This window comes from Anoplophora glabripennis, unplaced genomic scaffold (assembly GCF_000390285.2).
Source record: "Anoplophora glabripennis isolate ALB-LARVAE unplaced genomic scaffold, Agla_2.0 scaffold1340, whole genome shotgun sequence".
In the NCBI taxonomy this organism is placed as follows: Eukaryota; Metazoa; Arthropoda; class Insecta; order Coleoptera; family Cerambycidae; genus Anoplophora; species Anoplophora glabripennis.
The window spans coordinates 4,951-21,952 of record NW_019417414.1 but is presented as its reverse complement, the minus strand read 5'-3'; the positions used below and the strand labels follow the sequence as shown (position 1 = coordinate 21,952).

Sequence of the window (17,002 nt, the reverse complement as noted above, 5' to 3'; positions counted from 1 at the left end):
TAATTGGACGATAGTTATGACTGAAAAAAATGTCTGTGTGTTACAGTGACTATTGACTTCCATACCCGGGAAGGCGGAAAAATTTAGGTAAGTATTGAAAAAAAATCAAATATAATTGGGTACCTAGTTTTATTTTAAGTGCTATTAAAATATAGGGAAAATGTACTCAACATTATTTTTATAGTGAAAGTCAATTCTTCTGCTTTTGTCCGAAATAAACTACAATCAATTTAAGTTTTTACAAATGAAACTATGTGTAAGTAACAAAATTTTACAGTAAACATGAACAAATTATGTTTATTAAGAGAAAAGAGCGGTGAACAGCTATTATTTGGTTACAGTCGGACTAAACAGAGCCCAATCTGCATAGTAAAAATGCGCCACTCCCACTCTGTCTTTCACTGCTGCGTGAAGCTAACCATGACCACCGCTGTAAACATTTACACATGTAGAGACGAGCCACATATTCAGAGTTTTGAAAACGAATTTTGCAAGTCGATTAAAATTGATTGGACAGTATAAATTTAACATTTTCTTTTTAATGTCTCTCATCTATCAATCTAACACAATTTAAACAATGTAACCAATCTAAACGATCTAAAAATCTAAAAAATAACTAATTATTATTGACCTGTCTTAAAAGATAAAAAATTGGTATCAAACATAAAAAAAATTTTGGAACATCCAACATACAAAACGTGTTATATTGAACTTTATTCAGTTGCTTAAAGCTGCCTGTTTATTAAAATCATCACACAATATCTATACTTATTAGAAAATTAGAAAGTAAAGGTTTATGGCCGTACTTTTATGTTTTCCTTAATTTTTTAACTACTAACTACATTATGCAACTGAAACATAGTTTACACAGATACATTATCCAACTGAAGCATAGTTTACACAAATATTTATATGAGAACGACCACTAAACTTATATATTTTTTTCTTTATAATAAGACTCAATTTATAACTACCTAATATTTGGTTGTCTGTACTAACCACATTCAACTTAATATAGAGCGCAGAAGACGCAATAATAGCACTCACTAATAGACGCATACTAAAGTCGAGACAACCATCAGAAAAATAGTGAAACTCCTGACAGCCCATATAAATACAGTCTGTTATTTGTATTTTACTTTGCACCTGCATATCGATTTTCACCTTATCTGTTAACACTGTATCAAATACACACACTTCCACTGAATGCACTAAGATACGATCAGTACTATCCTTTATCAATGCTAGAATTTATCTACTACCAATCATTAGATAAATATGATGAGTCGCCTTAAACGAATTCCCATCGCACTTTGCCCGTAAATTGGTTTGTTGCTGCTGTTAACTTCGACGGATTTGTATTTAGTGGTTATTTATTATACAGTACCAGGATTAAGTGTCACCCCCCTACTTCACTTGTTTATACGAAGAAAATAACGCTTGTACAGGTCGGATATGGATTTAATCAAAACATATTTTGGTATAAAGATATCGTGTTTAATATCAGCGTCATGTATGCAAACAAAAGATGATACTGTTCAAGCAAAGAGATTTTGAAATGAAGTTTTTACTAGTACACTAAGCAGAGAAATTAAGGGATATTAAAAAAAAATTTGGGTGATTTTCAAAGAACTGTAACTTGGAGGGAAATGGTCGTAGAGAGAATCGAAAAAAAGGAAATCGAAGCTTCAGGTGTCTAGTTTTCAGATCTGCAGTTTAAAATTTTTTAGCGTCAGCAGATTTTGAGTAATCATAAGAAATTCATCGGAAAAAAATTGTAAATTTATGCTTATTTTAAAAAGGCCTATGGACTAATTGTCGATCAAAGCAAATAAATCATTTTTGACTTTGGCAATCGGGAAATAATGGTCGTACAGAAAATCCAAGCAGGGTTTTGGAAACTGCAAAGTATTCTCTGCAAGTCGTAATTATGGGTTTTTGATAAAAAAAATTTCAAAGTGAAAATGTTGGTTAGAAAAAGATAAAACATTGCATAATTAGGGATATTTGAATAACTTGGCATAACTTTGCAAATAGATAAACTAAGGATATCGACTGTAACTTTTCAACCTCAAAGTGTCCTAAAGAAACTGATAATTTCAAAATGCTGCGATTTTTTTTCCTAGTGCCCGGAATGTTTAAATTTGTCGTTTTGCTGAAAATCAATGTAATAAGTAATTTTTCACTTTTTATTATTTTTTTTTTTGAGTTAAAAATGTTTTTCAGCAATAATCCCATATTTTCTTCATCAAAAAACGTTCACGATTCTAAAAAAAAAAAATGGAAACCTTTAACATATCCACAAGCTTCACAAGTCCATAGGCCTTTTTAAAAAAGTTTTTTTTTCGATGAATTTCTTATTACTCAAAAACTGCAGATCTGAAAACTAGACTCTTCACTGAAGCTTCAATTTCCTTTTTTTGTTCTCTATACGACCATTTCCCTACAAGTTACAGCTCTTTGAAAATCACCCAAAATTTTGGGATTTTTTTTAATATCCCTTAATTTTTGTGCCTAGTGCATAAGGATTTTTTTGGGTTGAAGAAATATTTAATTCAAAATTTCCTTTTTCGTTGCATGACTCCCTATTTTTTTACTCAAAGCACAAACTTACCAATAATTCACAAAGTTTAATCATTTTTTAATTAGTTTGTATTATCTATTTTTTATAGCTTTCATAGCTGAGGTAAATACCCTTATCTCCCCTCGCAATTTTCTTCCTATAGATAAAAAACATAATTTTATTGGTTTTATGGACTCTCCTTAGCTGTGCCTTCTCATAATTTTTTTACGGACGTCCGTGATTAAGCTCAATTTCATTATGATTCAGTATATTTTGACCCCCCCATTAACTTTTTTGTTTTTAGAGTTATAAAAAAGTGCGAAATACAAAAGTCTTGACAAAAGTTGCACGATATTTTAAAAGTTTTCGAAACTGACAGTAGAAAAGCAAATGAAGTCCACACAAAACTTTGTTAATTTAAATGGAACACCCTGTATATTTTTACATATTTGGATAGAACGTTCCCTGTGGAGCATAGTCATATAGGGTTTGTTGGGTCCATCTCTAACAATAAGCGAGATACTATTAAAAAACGAAAAGGTTTTTTTTATTAAAAAAAATGATATCTTGTAATTGATATATACAAGGTGTTCCATTTAAATTAACAAAGTTAACATGCCGCTGCCATTTTGTTTGGACTAATTTTCGAAAACTTCATAAAAACGTGCAATTTTTGTATTTCACATTTTTTTATAACTTTAAAAACAAAAAAGTTAATGGGGAAAATATAGTGAATCACCCTGTACAGCATATTAAAAGTAGAATGCTTATAATGTGTCCGTTTTCCGAATCAAACTTTTGGGATCTCGGTTATCTTAAGAGATACAAGGTCCGTGGTATTAGGTTTATTTTTGATTTCTCTTTTTAGTCCATTTAGAGAAAAAATCGCAATTTTACTGCTACATATTAAAATTAATTAACTAATAAGTTTGGTTGAATAATAAGTTTGTTTCTTCATGTGAAAACTGTTTTTCTCGAGGGGTAAACCACTTAGTAAATATGGTGTACAAGTGATGTAAATATCGTAAATATTTGTAAATATTCGTAAATATTAGTAAATATTAGTAAATATTAGTAAATACTAGTAAATATTTCTAAATATTAGTAAATATTTGTAAATATTAGTAAATATTCGTAAATATTAGAAAATATTAGTAAATATTTGAAAATTTTAGTAAATATTCGTCAATATTCGGGTAAATATTGATAAATAATGGTAAAATTCTGGAAAATTGTTGGTAAAAAAACAAATTGCATATTTTTGGCAAATAAATTTTTCGAAAAATACACAAATCACAAGTCGAATAAAATAGCAATTAAAATGTTAAACATTCCCAACATTTTTCATTTCGCAATATGTAAGTATAAACAAAATTAATACTAAATAAGTAGTCCTCAAAATACTCAGTTCAATACTATTGCCAGCAATTCATGTTTAAAATAATTTAGTGAAAGAAAGAAACTGAAAAATGGACCGAGAAAATTTAGCTAACCACTATTATATAGTTTGTAATCAAAATATTTTAATAATTGATAGGTAGGTACGTTGAAAACTATTATTCTTTGCTTCTTTCCAAATTTTTTATTTACAGTTTTCCATAAGGGAGGTAAAGAGTGTCTGATGTTGTTCAGTATTAAAAATCCGAGTAAAAATCATTACTGTTTAGACGATTTCTCTTATTTTAAACAAAAACTTCGTAATTTATTTTCTACATCCGAGTACATCAGTTATGATTCCACAGCAAATTTGTTTTTTATTTCAGGGTTCCGATTAAAGTAAGGTTAAAAATCACTCAACAAAAAAGTACCTACAGCTCGAATTTCACATTTACTAAATATTTTCTACATTTACTTACTAAATATTTTTTACATTTACTTACTAAATATTTACCAATCCAATATTTAGGAATAATTACCACTATTTAGGTAGGTACATAATTCCATTTCAATACGGCAAGCGGACTATTGCGATGCGATCCTACTACTATAACCTCGACTATAACAACATAGTGAATCGAAATTACATTTTGGAATAAACGTAAATCCGAGTATACCTAAATTACGGTAATAAATGTACCTGGATTGCACTCATAGCCATAAACTTCATAAGAAAAGATCACGTTTTATAGAGATAGTATTTCGTAGAAGAAAAAAATACCAAATATTTGTTGTTAAATTTAAGATGAACAAAAAATATATCACTTCAAATATTAATGATAAGATTGATAAGTACTGAGATGTACACATGACATCTTTCTTTTAATGAAGAAAATTGCCAATACCGAAGTAATAAAATAATTTCTTATTAGATTATTAATCTTTTTCGACTATGCCAACATGCTTACTACTCGACCCGCGAAAGGGCTTGCGCATGAGCCGTGCCGAGGTGGGGAGGTAAGGCCGGTGTCTCATGCATCCGAATTCCGACGATATGAAGGTCCGAAAGTGTTCCTATTGGTTAACATACATTCAAATTTTTACCGCTCATTTTCATCCGAAATTTTTTAAATCAGTTTAGCCTGATGCTCTGGGGAGAGTATGGGGAATAGTACTAGAAATGGAAGACTGCGAGGGAAATTTTAAAAATCAATCGGCAGAGTTTTTTGAGAGAATCAGTAATGAGTTGAAAATTGAAATCCCTTTGTTCATTAAAAATATATTAATGGTTAATGGGTTAGACAATTCAGTATCTTTTCAAAATTTAACTCAGGATGATTTAGCAGAATTGGAAAATTTTGTAAGGAATGACTTAGCTGAACTTGTTGACGAGACTGAATTTGAAAATTATTTTGGTATATTGTACAAAAGAAATCCTAAGAAGTTTAAATTCTTACTTGGACATAAAAAAATTTTGCTTGCAATTAGTGAACATGTCAGTAATACTCAACATAATGCAAGTGAAGACTGTATTCGACAACAAACAACTGGGATCGGGAAGACAGCCGTTAATTCGAAAACAAAAAATGCAGGTTCACAAAATCGGGTTCTAAATTTATCAGAACATAATAAAGTGGTGTCTAAATTAATCACTGACTGGCTGAAAAGTAATGAAAATATAGAATCGTTGCCACGAGAAGAAAAACGAAAATGTCAATGTCAATGTCAAATCTGAATATATTTTTTTTGGACCTATACAAATGCTAGGGTCGGGAAGAATGACTATTAGTGAAAGTGATCGGGCCAAAATAGTAAAATCTTACAAAATGTTAAAACGCCGAGTATGATTTATGGTTATGAAATGAATAAAAGTTATATGTATTTTAAATAGTGTCTTTATTTTCTAATTATTAATCTGTCTCTATAATAAATCACGAGGGGCAATCAGTAAATGTTCATAAATATTCGTAATTATTTGTAAATATTCGTAAATATTAGTAAATGCTAGTAAATATTAGTAAATATTTGTAAATATTCATAAATATTAGTAAATATTCATAAATATTAGTAAATATTAGTAAATACTAGTAAATACTAGTAAATATTTGTAAATATTCGTAAATATTTATAAATAATGGTAAATATTTGTAAATGTTAAATGTGGTGTACACATTTTCGTCAAGTGGTTTACCCCTCGGTTTTTCTAGTTTTGAACTATCACGTTGTCAAAGAAAATTTAACTGAACTCTCAAAATGTAGTTGGCGTTATAGTAGTTAGATGTTTGTTTCCACAGCACAAAACAATATTTGTTAAAGCTAATAATTTGGTATTTAGACGAAAACAAAAGAGAAAATCATAACATACGACATATTATCCTATTATCGTAATAAGAAAAATGAGCTACATAAAAAATACAAAAATACCAAATAATGTTCATTAAGAAAATAAGTTCAATGTCGTTAACTTAATGTTTAAGTTTAAAATGTCTACTCTTTTTGGTTTTGGATTGAAAATACAAAAAATAAAATCATAATTTGCAAATTTTCATTACAATTCTAATAAAAAATAATAATTTACTTAACAGAAAAAGTTAAATAAAGCTCTGTACTTTTAATAACAACACATAATTCAATATAAAAAAAATACATCAATAATTACATCCGCATCAGATACTTATGTCCTATTCTGGAAAATTTGAATTTCTGTGACTAATCTTAGTTAAGAAGTATTAAAATCCAGTGTATACATAATTTGCAGAATAATGAAAATCCCAACAGCGCCCTTTAGCTATGATTTTAATTTCGGAAATAAGAAAAAATCGCACGTGCTTTCTTGGGACGTGGATATTATTTGCCAATCCATTGTGATGATCGAACTTTTAGCATGCCAGAAAACCCTATTGCCCGAATTTTCAAAATTAAAATCGCAGTAGTCTTTGAAATATATCTACTGTTTCGTCACCGTGGGATACCCTGTATACTGTGTGTCATTTTATTAAACAAGGTATCCTTAGAGTCTCAACCGTAATACACCAAAGAAAGCTTTTTTGAGTGAAATGAAATTTATTAAGATCAAGTTACCAAGTCAAGTAGAAAAAAGCAGAAGATTCTCTATATGTTCCTGAAACTAGGTACTTTGTTACATTGTCCATAAATAACAAATTAAAATAATCTTCATTAGTATAATTTAAACGATCCCCAAACATTTTTTCGCCAAAAACTATTCAGACACAACAATAATTTAACAACTAATTTGACAAATGTCATGTTATTTCAATTGTTTTTGGAGTGTTTCTGGTCATGGCCAATTTGACAATAGGTCTGATACGAGAAAAACTGTCCAAAAAATAGAAAATTGTAAATATCTCTAAAAGTAGTAACGGTAGGTATTTCCTTTCCTTCCTTGAAAGGAAGGAAAGGAAATTTCAATCTGGTATTTGCGGGTGTAATTAAACTTTTTTCGTCATATTTATAGTTAAATTAATTATTTTTTACGATTTAGACCAATTTACTTCTATTTAACGGTCAGCGTCTATTGAGAAATAAATATTGGTATTTAAATAGAAATAAGTTGATTAAAATATTTAAAATAATTTTTATGGGAAGATGTCTAGGAATTCTAAATTAACTATGGTACTTTTTTACTTTGGTCTAGAAGCAATGTTTGGTAAAATGGTTAGGTATAAGATTTGTTACTATCAGCGCCGGATTGGCCATAGGGAAAAAAAGGGAAAACTCCCGATGGGCCTCGCTTGACCCAACATTTATTTAGATATATTTCAAAAATTTGAAATTTTTTTTAGAATGGAAAGCAAAAAAAAAAATTTTTAATTTAGTCGCTTTTTAAACTTTATGTTTTTTTTTTGGGGCAGCTTATTTAAGAGACTTGTAAAAATATCTAAAAAGAAGAAGCTACTGCCAGGTGAAATCTCAAATGATATAATAAGTGAAGATCCAGTTAAATTATCCCGAATTGATACCTTTAATGTTATTGTAGATACATGCATGTCTGCGCTAAAAAATCGTTTTGACAGTTAATAATAAATTTTATGCTGACATTGAGCTCTTAGATCCTCGAAGCTTTGACGATATAAAAAATAAAGGTTTAAAATCACCCGCCTTTGAAAAACGCTGCAAAAAATTGCAATTTTTTAATCCAGATACTTTTGCCGAAAAAGCTTGCTTTTCTTCTTTCTTCTCTAAGAAATGCTACATTTAACAAATAATTGTCGAAAAATTAAATCGTCACCTTTGGACGAATACGAACAAAATTACGACGTGGATAATGGCGATATTGAACTTTTAACCGGTAATTTAACAATGATGACGATGTTAGTCAGAATGGTGACATAAATGATGATGAAATTACTTCGAATGTTAAAGACAATGTCAGTAAAAGAAAAAAAATGTTGCAAACACTGTGTTGTGTGCTGCTATAGAATTTTAAACAAGTATAATCTTCTGACGGGCACTTATCCAACGCTTAGTTTAGCATACAAATATCTCACAACTCTTTGTCTTACGCAGATAGCTTGTGAGCGATCGTTTAGTATTTTAAAATTGATCAAAAATCGGTTGCGAAATTCCATCGGACAAGAAAAATTAGAAGCCTTTATTTTCATACTTATGAATTCTGAAAAAATATATTTTAAACAAGATCACGATTGACGCAGTAATTGCTTACTAACTTCAAAACATCCAAGTTTTAGGAATAAGCTTTTACTATAATATTATTTTCACATTTGTCAGATGCATTTTAATCGAAATTGCTGAAATTATTAAAATTAAGTTCCACATGTATGTTATTCTTTTGTATACTATCAGGTTAATACATATGATTTAACAATACGCTTTTCTTGGTTTTATTTTCTTACAAATAATTGTGGTTTGTTCGAGAATTAAGTTCTTAGATTACAGCTCTCATATTTTCATGTCTTATTTTATACAAAATCGTATTCTATGGTTCAAGCTTGATGGATCTAGAAAAGTCTCTAGTAAAAAGTTACCAAGTAAAGCGCTTAAAAGTAGTCGAATGCAAGGTAAAATTATCTACTAAAAAAAATAAAAGAAATCATAAACTAATTGATGGATAAAATAAATAATACATTTAAAAATTTTCAATCTTCTCAACTTTGGAAAACTCGACATAAATAACGATTATTTCAAAACTGTACACTAGAAAAACCCGTTTACTTTTTACTACGGCAATCCTAGTCAGTTTAGAATTTTTTAGGGCCGCTAGTTTGAAAAATTCCCGGGCTGCTTTTTTCTCCCAGTCCGGCGCTGGTTACTATTAATGTTTTTAAGGGCAAAAATTGAAATAAAAGTAATGTTAACAACAAACAATAATAACACGAGTAGGTATATGCACCTATATTACAAATGTACTTGGCAGTGTATGTTACAAGTTACAAACTCCAAAGTACACCGGCCAAGGCCTCCAAGTCCATCAGGTATACTTAAAATAATTATTAAGTATTTAATTGAAAATATTCACGCACCAACTATATAGGCTGTAATTTTGAGAAATACTAATGCCAATTAGTGTGAAATTGGCGACAAAAACTAGATACCATTTTTTCTGAAAATGTGTATACCTACTGCGGATTATAAGCATTCAAATCAGATTTCTGTTTGACAAAATTTTATACAGTACAATTTCATTGAGAATAACTAACCATACCTATTTTTGTTTTAAATACCTACCTAGAATAATGTACCTGAAGTTCCGAATGTTCGTTTGAACGAAAATGAAAACTCGTAATATCACGTTTAATCGTACTTAAAATTATTTTACCAACTAAATTCTGACTTCTGTAAACGAAAACAATGCTTCCTCGTCATCGGAAGCCACCCCCCATATTATCCACCCTTAAAACTTAGTTACATGTATTTTAGAAAATTAGCCCCGTACCACCCTATATTTGGCATGCGTTGTTAACATTACTTTTATACTGATTTTTAAGAAACATTCGGACCTTTTGTCACTATCGGAAGACACCCTGTCAACAACCCTTAAAACTGTCATTACTTATATCTCTAATCAAGCTTAAAAAGCCACGTTAAAAAGTTTACATTTCATTTATATTCATTTACAAAGCCTATTGCCGCCCTTTGTTGCCACCGGAAACTACCCTATCACTATGAGCTACCCTTGGAAAGGTCAAGTACTCTATTTCAAATATCAAGCCTGCTATCACATTAAATCTGTCTCAAAGTTTTACGATAACATCTATATTGATTTATAAATACTATTACTGCCCTTTGTTGCCATCAGAACCCTCCCCGTCAACTACCCTTAAACAGGTAATATCTTATATCCCCTGTATAAGGTTGAAGGCCATAATAAATTTCAAGTAAATTGATAAAATTATATTTGTATTGACTTTCAACAACTATTAATACCCTTTGTTGCCACCGGAATCCACCCCATCAACAACCCTTAAATCAGTTGTTTATTATTTCCCCGTTATCAAGTTTAAAGCCATAACAGATTTTAAGTAAGTTGTTAAAATTATATTTATATTGACCCATGACAACTATTAATAGCCTTTGTTGCCACCGGAATCCACCCCACCAACAACCCTTAAATCAGTTGTTTATTATTTCACCGCTATCAAGGTTAAAGCCATAATAGATTTTAAGTAAATTGTTAAAATTATATTTATATTGACTTATGACAACTGTTAATACCCTTTGTTGCCACCGGAATCCACCCCATCAACAACCCTTAAATCAGTTGTTTATTATTTCCCCGTTATCAAGTTTACAGCCATAATAGATTTTAAGTAAATTGTTAAAATTATATTTATATTAACTTATGATAACTATTGATACACTTTATTGCTACCGGAATTCACCCCGTTAACTACCCTTAAATTAGTTGTGTATTGTACCCCCGGTATCAAGCTTAAAGCCATAAGTCAATATAAATATAATTTTAACAATTTACTTAAAATCTGTTATGGCTTTAAGCTTGATAACGGGGAAATAATAAACAATTGATTTAAGGGTTGTTGATAGGATGGATTCCGGTGGCAACAATTGGTGTTGATAGTTGTTGTAAGTCAATACAAATATAATTTTAACAATTTACTTAAAATCTATTATGGCTGTAAGCTTGATAACGGGGAAATAATAAACAATAACTGATTTAAGGGTTGTTGATGGGGTGGATTCCGGTGGCAACAATTGGTGTTGATAGTTGTTGTAAGTCAATATAAATATAATTTTAACAATTTACTTAAAATCTGTTATGGCTTTAAACTTGATACCGGAGAAATAATACACAACTGCATGATTTAAGGGTTGTTGACGGGGTGGATTGCGGTGGCAGTAAAGTGCATCAATAGTTGTTATAAGTCAATATAATTATAATTTTAACAATTTACTTAAAATCCATTATGGCTTTAAGCTTGATATCGAAGAGATAATAAACAACTGATTTAAGGGTAGTTGACGGGGTGGATTCCGGTGACAACAAAGTGTATCAATAGTTGTTATAAGTCAATATAAATATAATTTTAACAATTTACTTAAAATCTATTATAAGCTACCATAAGCTCGATAACGAGGAACTAATAAACAACTGATTTAAGGGTTGTTGACGGGGTGGATTCCGGTGGCAACAAAGGGTATTAATAATTGTCATAAGTCAATATAAATACAATTTTAACAATTTATTTAAAATCTATTATGGCTTTAAGCTTGATAACGGGCTAATAATAAATAATTAATTGATTTAAGGGTTATTGATGGGGTGGATTCCAGTGGCAATAATGGATTTTAAGTGAATTGTTAAAATTATATTTATATTGACTTATAACAACTATTGATACACTTTACTGCCACCGGAATCCACCCCATCAACTACCCCTAAATCAGTTGTGTATTACGTACACGATATCAAGTTTAAAACCATAGCAGATTTTAAGTGAATTAACTTATACTGTTTTATAATAACTATACAACATATACAGGGTGTCCGGTAAGTACCTCCTAATCTCTCGGGAGTGTATAGGGGAGGTCAAAATAAAACTAGTCCTTCCTATAATTTTTTTTCCTAATGTGCCCCCTAACGGAGTTATGGGGGGTCAAAGGGGTACCTAGAAATTAACGTTTAGGGTTATAACTTTGAAACCACCCTGTATATTTTAATAAAATTTTCGTACGTTGTATTACACATGGAGCTCTACGATTTGATGCTAAAATCAACTTTTTGCTATTATCAGGTGTCCAGAAACGGACTGGCCCTATCACAATTTTTCTCAAAATTTTGACAGAAGTAATTTTATCAAACTGAAAATATTATTATTAGATACTCTGAAGGTTTTTCTTTAAAAATGGTACTCTTTATTTATTTCGAAAAAATGAACGGTTTGCGAGATAAATCGGTTTTGAAAAAAATTGGTAACAAATACAACAACAATTAAAATTTATTTTTTTTACATATTATTTCATGCATTTAATTTCTTTAACTTTATCAAGTCCAGAAATCTTTGAACGGGTTGGCTATACTTTATGAGCAAGTAGTGACCAATTAAAAATAACATTTGAAAAATAACTTACTTACAAGACATGCAACAAAGAACATTCAACAATGAACAAAGGTACCTAAATGTTACTTCGGTAGATGTTCAAAATGAGCACCCCGTACTTCAATGCACTTTCTAATCCTACGAATGTTTTCCCGGTGCACTTGAAATAATATTCCGTGATTATTGCGGAGATGGTCACAGTTCTGTGTTAGCCTCAGCAGAAGTTCCTCTCTACTATTTACGGGTGTTGAATAAACGTTATTTTTTAAATGACCCCACAGAAAAAAGTCTAATGGGTTTAGGTCGGGCGACCTAGGTGGCCATAATACAGGTCCGCCTCGACCTATCCATCGATCACCAAAAACATTCGTCAGATGTTGACGTACTAAACGATCAAAGTGGGGTGGTGCACCGTCATGCATGTACCACATTTCAGTTCTTATTTGAAGGGGCACTTCTTCTAACAAAATATTTAGATTTTCCTCTAAAAATTGCAAATAAAGAGCACCATTAAGTCTTTGCTCCAGAATAAATGGACCAATCAAATGATTCCCGATAATGCCAGCCCACACATTCACCATAAACCTTTGTTGGTAGCGAGTTTGAACTAAAGCGTGAGGGTTTTCTTCATCCCAGACATGTAGATTATGCGAATTAATTATGCCGTCTCTTGTAAAACCTGCTTCATCGGTGAACAAAATAGATGTACCAAAATTATGATTCCGAATATGATGCTGTAAAAACCAATTGGCGTATTGAAGTCTTTTTGGATAATCATCTGGAGACATAGCATGTACTTTTTGGATGTGGTACGGGTAAAGCAATTGTTCTTTCAGAGTTTCATGTACAGCCCATTTTGTAACATTGTTTTGCGCCGCAAGCTTCCTTATGCTATTTGAAGGATTATTAGCAACGTCTTCCAATATTTGTTCCTCTACATGAGGGTCTCGTACTCTCCTCGGGGCTCCTGCTCCACCACGGCGTGGCAAAAAGCTTCCTAAATAAAGGATTCGGAAGAAATTAGTTTCACTAACGTTTTTCACTATTTTTTTTTACCTGTTTCTCTTAAACTACGATCAACTCTTTCAAAAGTTTTTGGACTCGGCAAATGTCGACCCGGAAACCTTTCCTCATAAAGTCTTCTTGCCTCCACGGAGTTGCATAATGCTTCCCCATAAATTAGGTGCATATCAGCATATTCTGCACAGGAATATTCTTCCATTTTTAAATGTTATTTCTAACGGCTTAAAACGAATACCACAATAAAATTGAATTTTTATTCTGTCACGCGCCTTTGACAAGTACTTTAAAATCAACAGGGTCTAACAACGAAAACAATAGAAAAGAACTCCATGGAGACAAGAGCAATAATAATTTGTAGATGTATTTTGGTCATAGATGTTGATTTTACAAGAAACGGCATTATTCATTCCCTTAATTCACCACCAGTAAATGTTTATGGTGAATCTGTAGGCTGGCACTAGCGGGAATGATTTTATTGTAAAAAAATAAATTTTAATTGTTGTTGTATTTGTTACCAATTTTTTTCAAAACCGATTTATCTCGCAAACCGTTCATTTTTTCGAAATAAATAAAGAGTACCATTTTTAAAGAAAAACCTTCAGAGTATCTAATAATAATATTTTCAGTTTGATAAAATTACTTCTGTCAAAATTTTGAGAAAAATTGTGATAGGGCCAGTCCGTTTCTGGACACCTGATAATAGCAAAAAGTTGATTTTAGCATCAAATCGTAGAGCTCCATGTGTAATACAACGTACGAAAATTTTATTAAAATATACAGGGTGGTTTCAAAGTTATAACCCTAAATGTTAATTTCTAGGTACCCCTTTGACCCCCCATAACTCCGTTAGGGGGCACAATAGGAAAAAAAATTATAGGAAGGACTAGTTTTATTTTGACCTCCCCTATACACTCCCGAGAGATTAGGAGGTACTTACCGGACACCCTGTATAATGCACAACTGATTTAAGGGTAGTTGATGGGATGGATTCCGGTGGCAACAAAGGGTATTAATAGTTGTCATAAGTCAATATAAATATAATTTTAACAATTTACTTAAAATCTATTATGGCTTTAAGCTTGATAACGGGGAAATAATAAACAACTGATTTAAGGGTTGTTGATGGGGTGGATTCCGGTGGCAACAATTGGTGTTGATAGTTGTTATGTCAATACAAATATAATTTTAACAATTTACTTAAAATTTATTATGGCTTTCAGGATTATACAAGGGATATAAGATATTACCTGTTTAAGGGTACTTGACGAGGTGGGTTCTGATGGCAACGAAGGGCAGTAATAGCATTTATAAGTCAATATAGAAGTTATCGTAACATTTTAAGACAGATTTAATGTGATAGCACACTTGATATTTGGAACAGAATACTTGACCTTTCCAAGGGTAGTTTCAGGTGGCAACAAAGGGCGGCAATAGTTTTTGTAAATGGATATAAATGAAACATAAACTTTTTAAATCAAATTTAACGTGGCTTTTTAAGCTTGATTGGAGATATAAGTAATGACAGTTTTAAGGGTTGTTGACAGGGTGTCTTCCGATAGTGACAAAAGGTCCGAATGTTGCTTAAAAATCAATATAAAAGTAATGTTAACAACCTATGTCAAATATAGGGTGGTACGGGGCTAATTTTCTAAAATACATGTAACTAAGTTTTAAGGGTGGTTAATATGGGGTTATGATGGGGAAATATTGTTTTCATTTACAGAAGTCAGAATTTAGTTGGTAAAATCAATATTTGTACGATTAAACGTGATATTATGGGTTTTCATTTTCGTTCAAACAAACATTCAGAACTTCAGGTACATCTAGGAAGACAGTTTTAACAGTCTCCATTGAAAAATATTAATCGAATCGGGTAATTTTTCCTAGTTTTATAGATCAGCAAAATCGGGGGAGGGTGTTTTACCAACCCCTATTAAAAAATAATTTATCGGCTTAAAAAAATACGAACAGGTTAGTTTTTTAATTAAAAATCAGGATTGTCTTTTAATCCAACAAACACTAATTTCTTGGATTTGTGGGTGGTTTTGCCCTCCCCCTATTAGAAAATACAAATACCTACCTCTGGTGAAGAAAATTAGATTCGATTCATTTTTTACTTAAAAAATCGGGATTACCCCTCGGATTACCCTCTATTTTAACATAAAAATTCCATGAACTCGTAAAATTTAGGGGGTGGGGGGCGGTTTTACATACTATTAAAAAATATTAATACCTCAGCTCTAGAAGATAAAAATTAATTCATTGCATACTTAAAAATCTGAATTTGTCGTCTAATCAATTCACAAAAATAGGAAATGGTTAATTTCGGTGAGCTGAGATAAATTAATAATATTTTTCAATTTAATCTAAGGTCTCCACCTAGGTAGGTAATTTAATTTTTCTAATTGTAATATATTCCTAATTCGTGACAAATACGATTTTCTACATTTTTTAAATTATTCTTTGATAAAACACTAAATTTCATAGACAACCTATCACCAAAACAAGTCAAGATAAAGTTTTAAGGACTTAAGTTCATACATATAATCTGAACAGGGTTCAAGGTTCATAGTTAAGTAACTTAGAAAATCTTAAAACATATATGTAAATACAAACCACATATACAGTTCCATATACCCTCAAGGAATCGAACATGCAATAAAGATATAAACCACAAATTGCTTGCAGACAACTATCTGTCCAAGGATGAACATAATCCATACAACTAGTGGGAATACTTGAAGTAACTGGAATTATTTTACTAAAAGTTTGAGACATTTTCACAAAAATTTATATAAATATAACCCGCACAATTAATAGATTACTTAAAAAATACACATGTTGGTTATAACTAAAACGTTATGTGAAACTAGTTTTTAAAGTGAAGGTTTAAAGAACAGTCGACTTTCACAAACTAAAGTTTTTGTTGATAAAAATAAACTTCTGTTAAAACAACTGACAGACTGGTAACAATCAGCTGGCCTGATTAAAAGCCGTTTTCATTTTTCAACGGATTCAATTGAAAATGAAATCAAGAGGTGGCGCTGTATGTCATGAAATCATAGAGAAATCAAAATAACCTTTTTAGTTTTACAATATTCATTGTAACGAAAACAAAGTCAGTTTTGATTGGTGTGTATTGTTTGTTATTGCGCTTTTACGCAGTTGTCACTGGAGCTAACTGTTCCTCAGCGACAAAAGAAGAGGTATTTTTTTGGAGCGTTTACTGCAATTTACTAGCGCCAGCGACAGAGGCGTGCCGGCCAGTTTTCTTTTAAACATACATAAGGTCTGATCCAACAGGAGTCAGGAATTGGTTCCGAACCGTTCGAAATGTGCATCCAACTAATTCTTGCGATATAATCACCGAAGACACATCTAGAACTTAGTTGGCCAAACATTTCAAACGGTTCGGAACCGCGCCATTATTCTATGGCTAGAAATTGGCCTCAATGATTTGGGATCGAGGGGGATTATCCCTCTTTATCCTGCCTCATCTCGT

General features: G+C 31.2%; 1 protein-coding gene across 1 annotated transcript in view; it reads right to left on the bottom strand.

The window, feature by feature from the left end:
* LOC108915679 (transmembrane protein 135-like) overlaps positions 1-16,468 on the bottom strand; it is a 33,937-nt gene extending 17,469 nt beyond the window's left edge. The window contains exon 1 of the mRNA XM_018721777.2: positions 16,117-16,468. Coding sequence (XP_018577293.1) covers positions 16,117-16,278 — 162 coding nt within the window. The 5' untranslated portion in view covers positions 16,279-16,468. The remainder of the gene's footprint in view (positions 1-16,116) is intronic.
* Between the last annotated feature and the right edge of the window lie 534 nt (positions 16,469-17,002).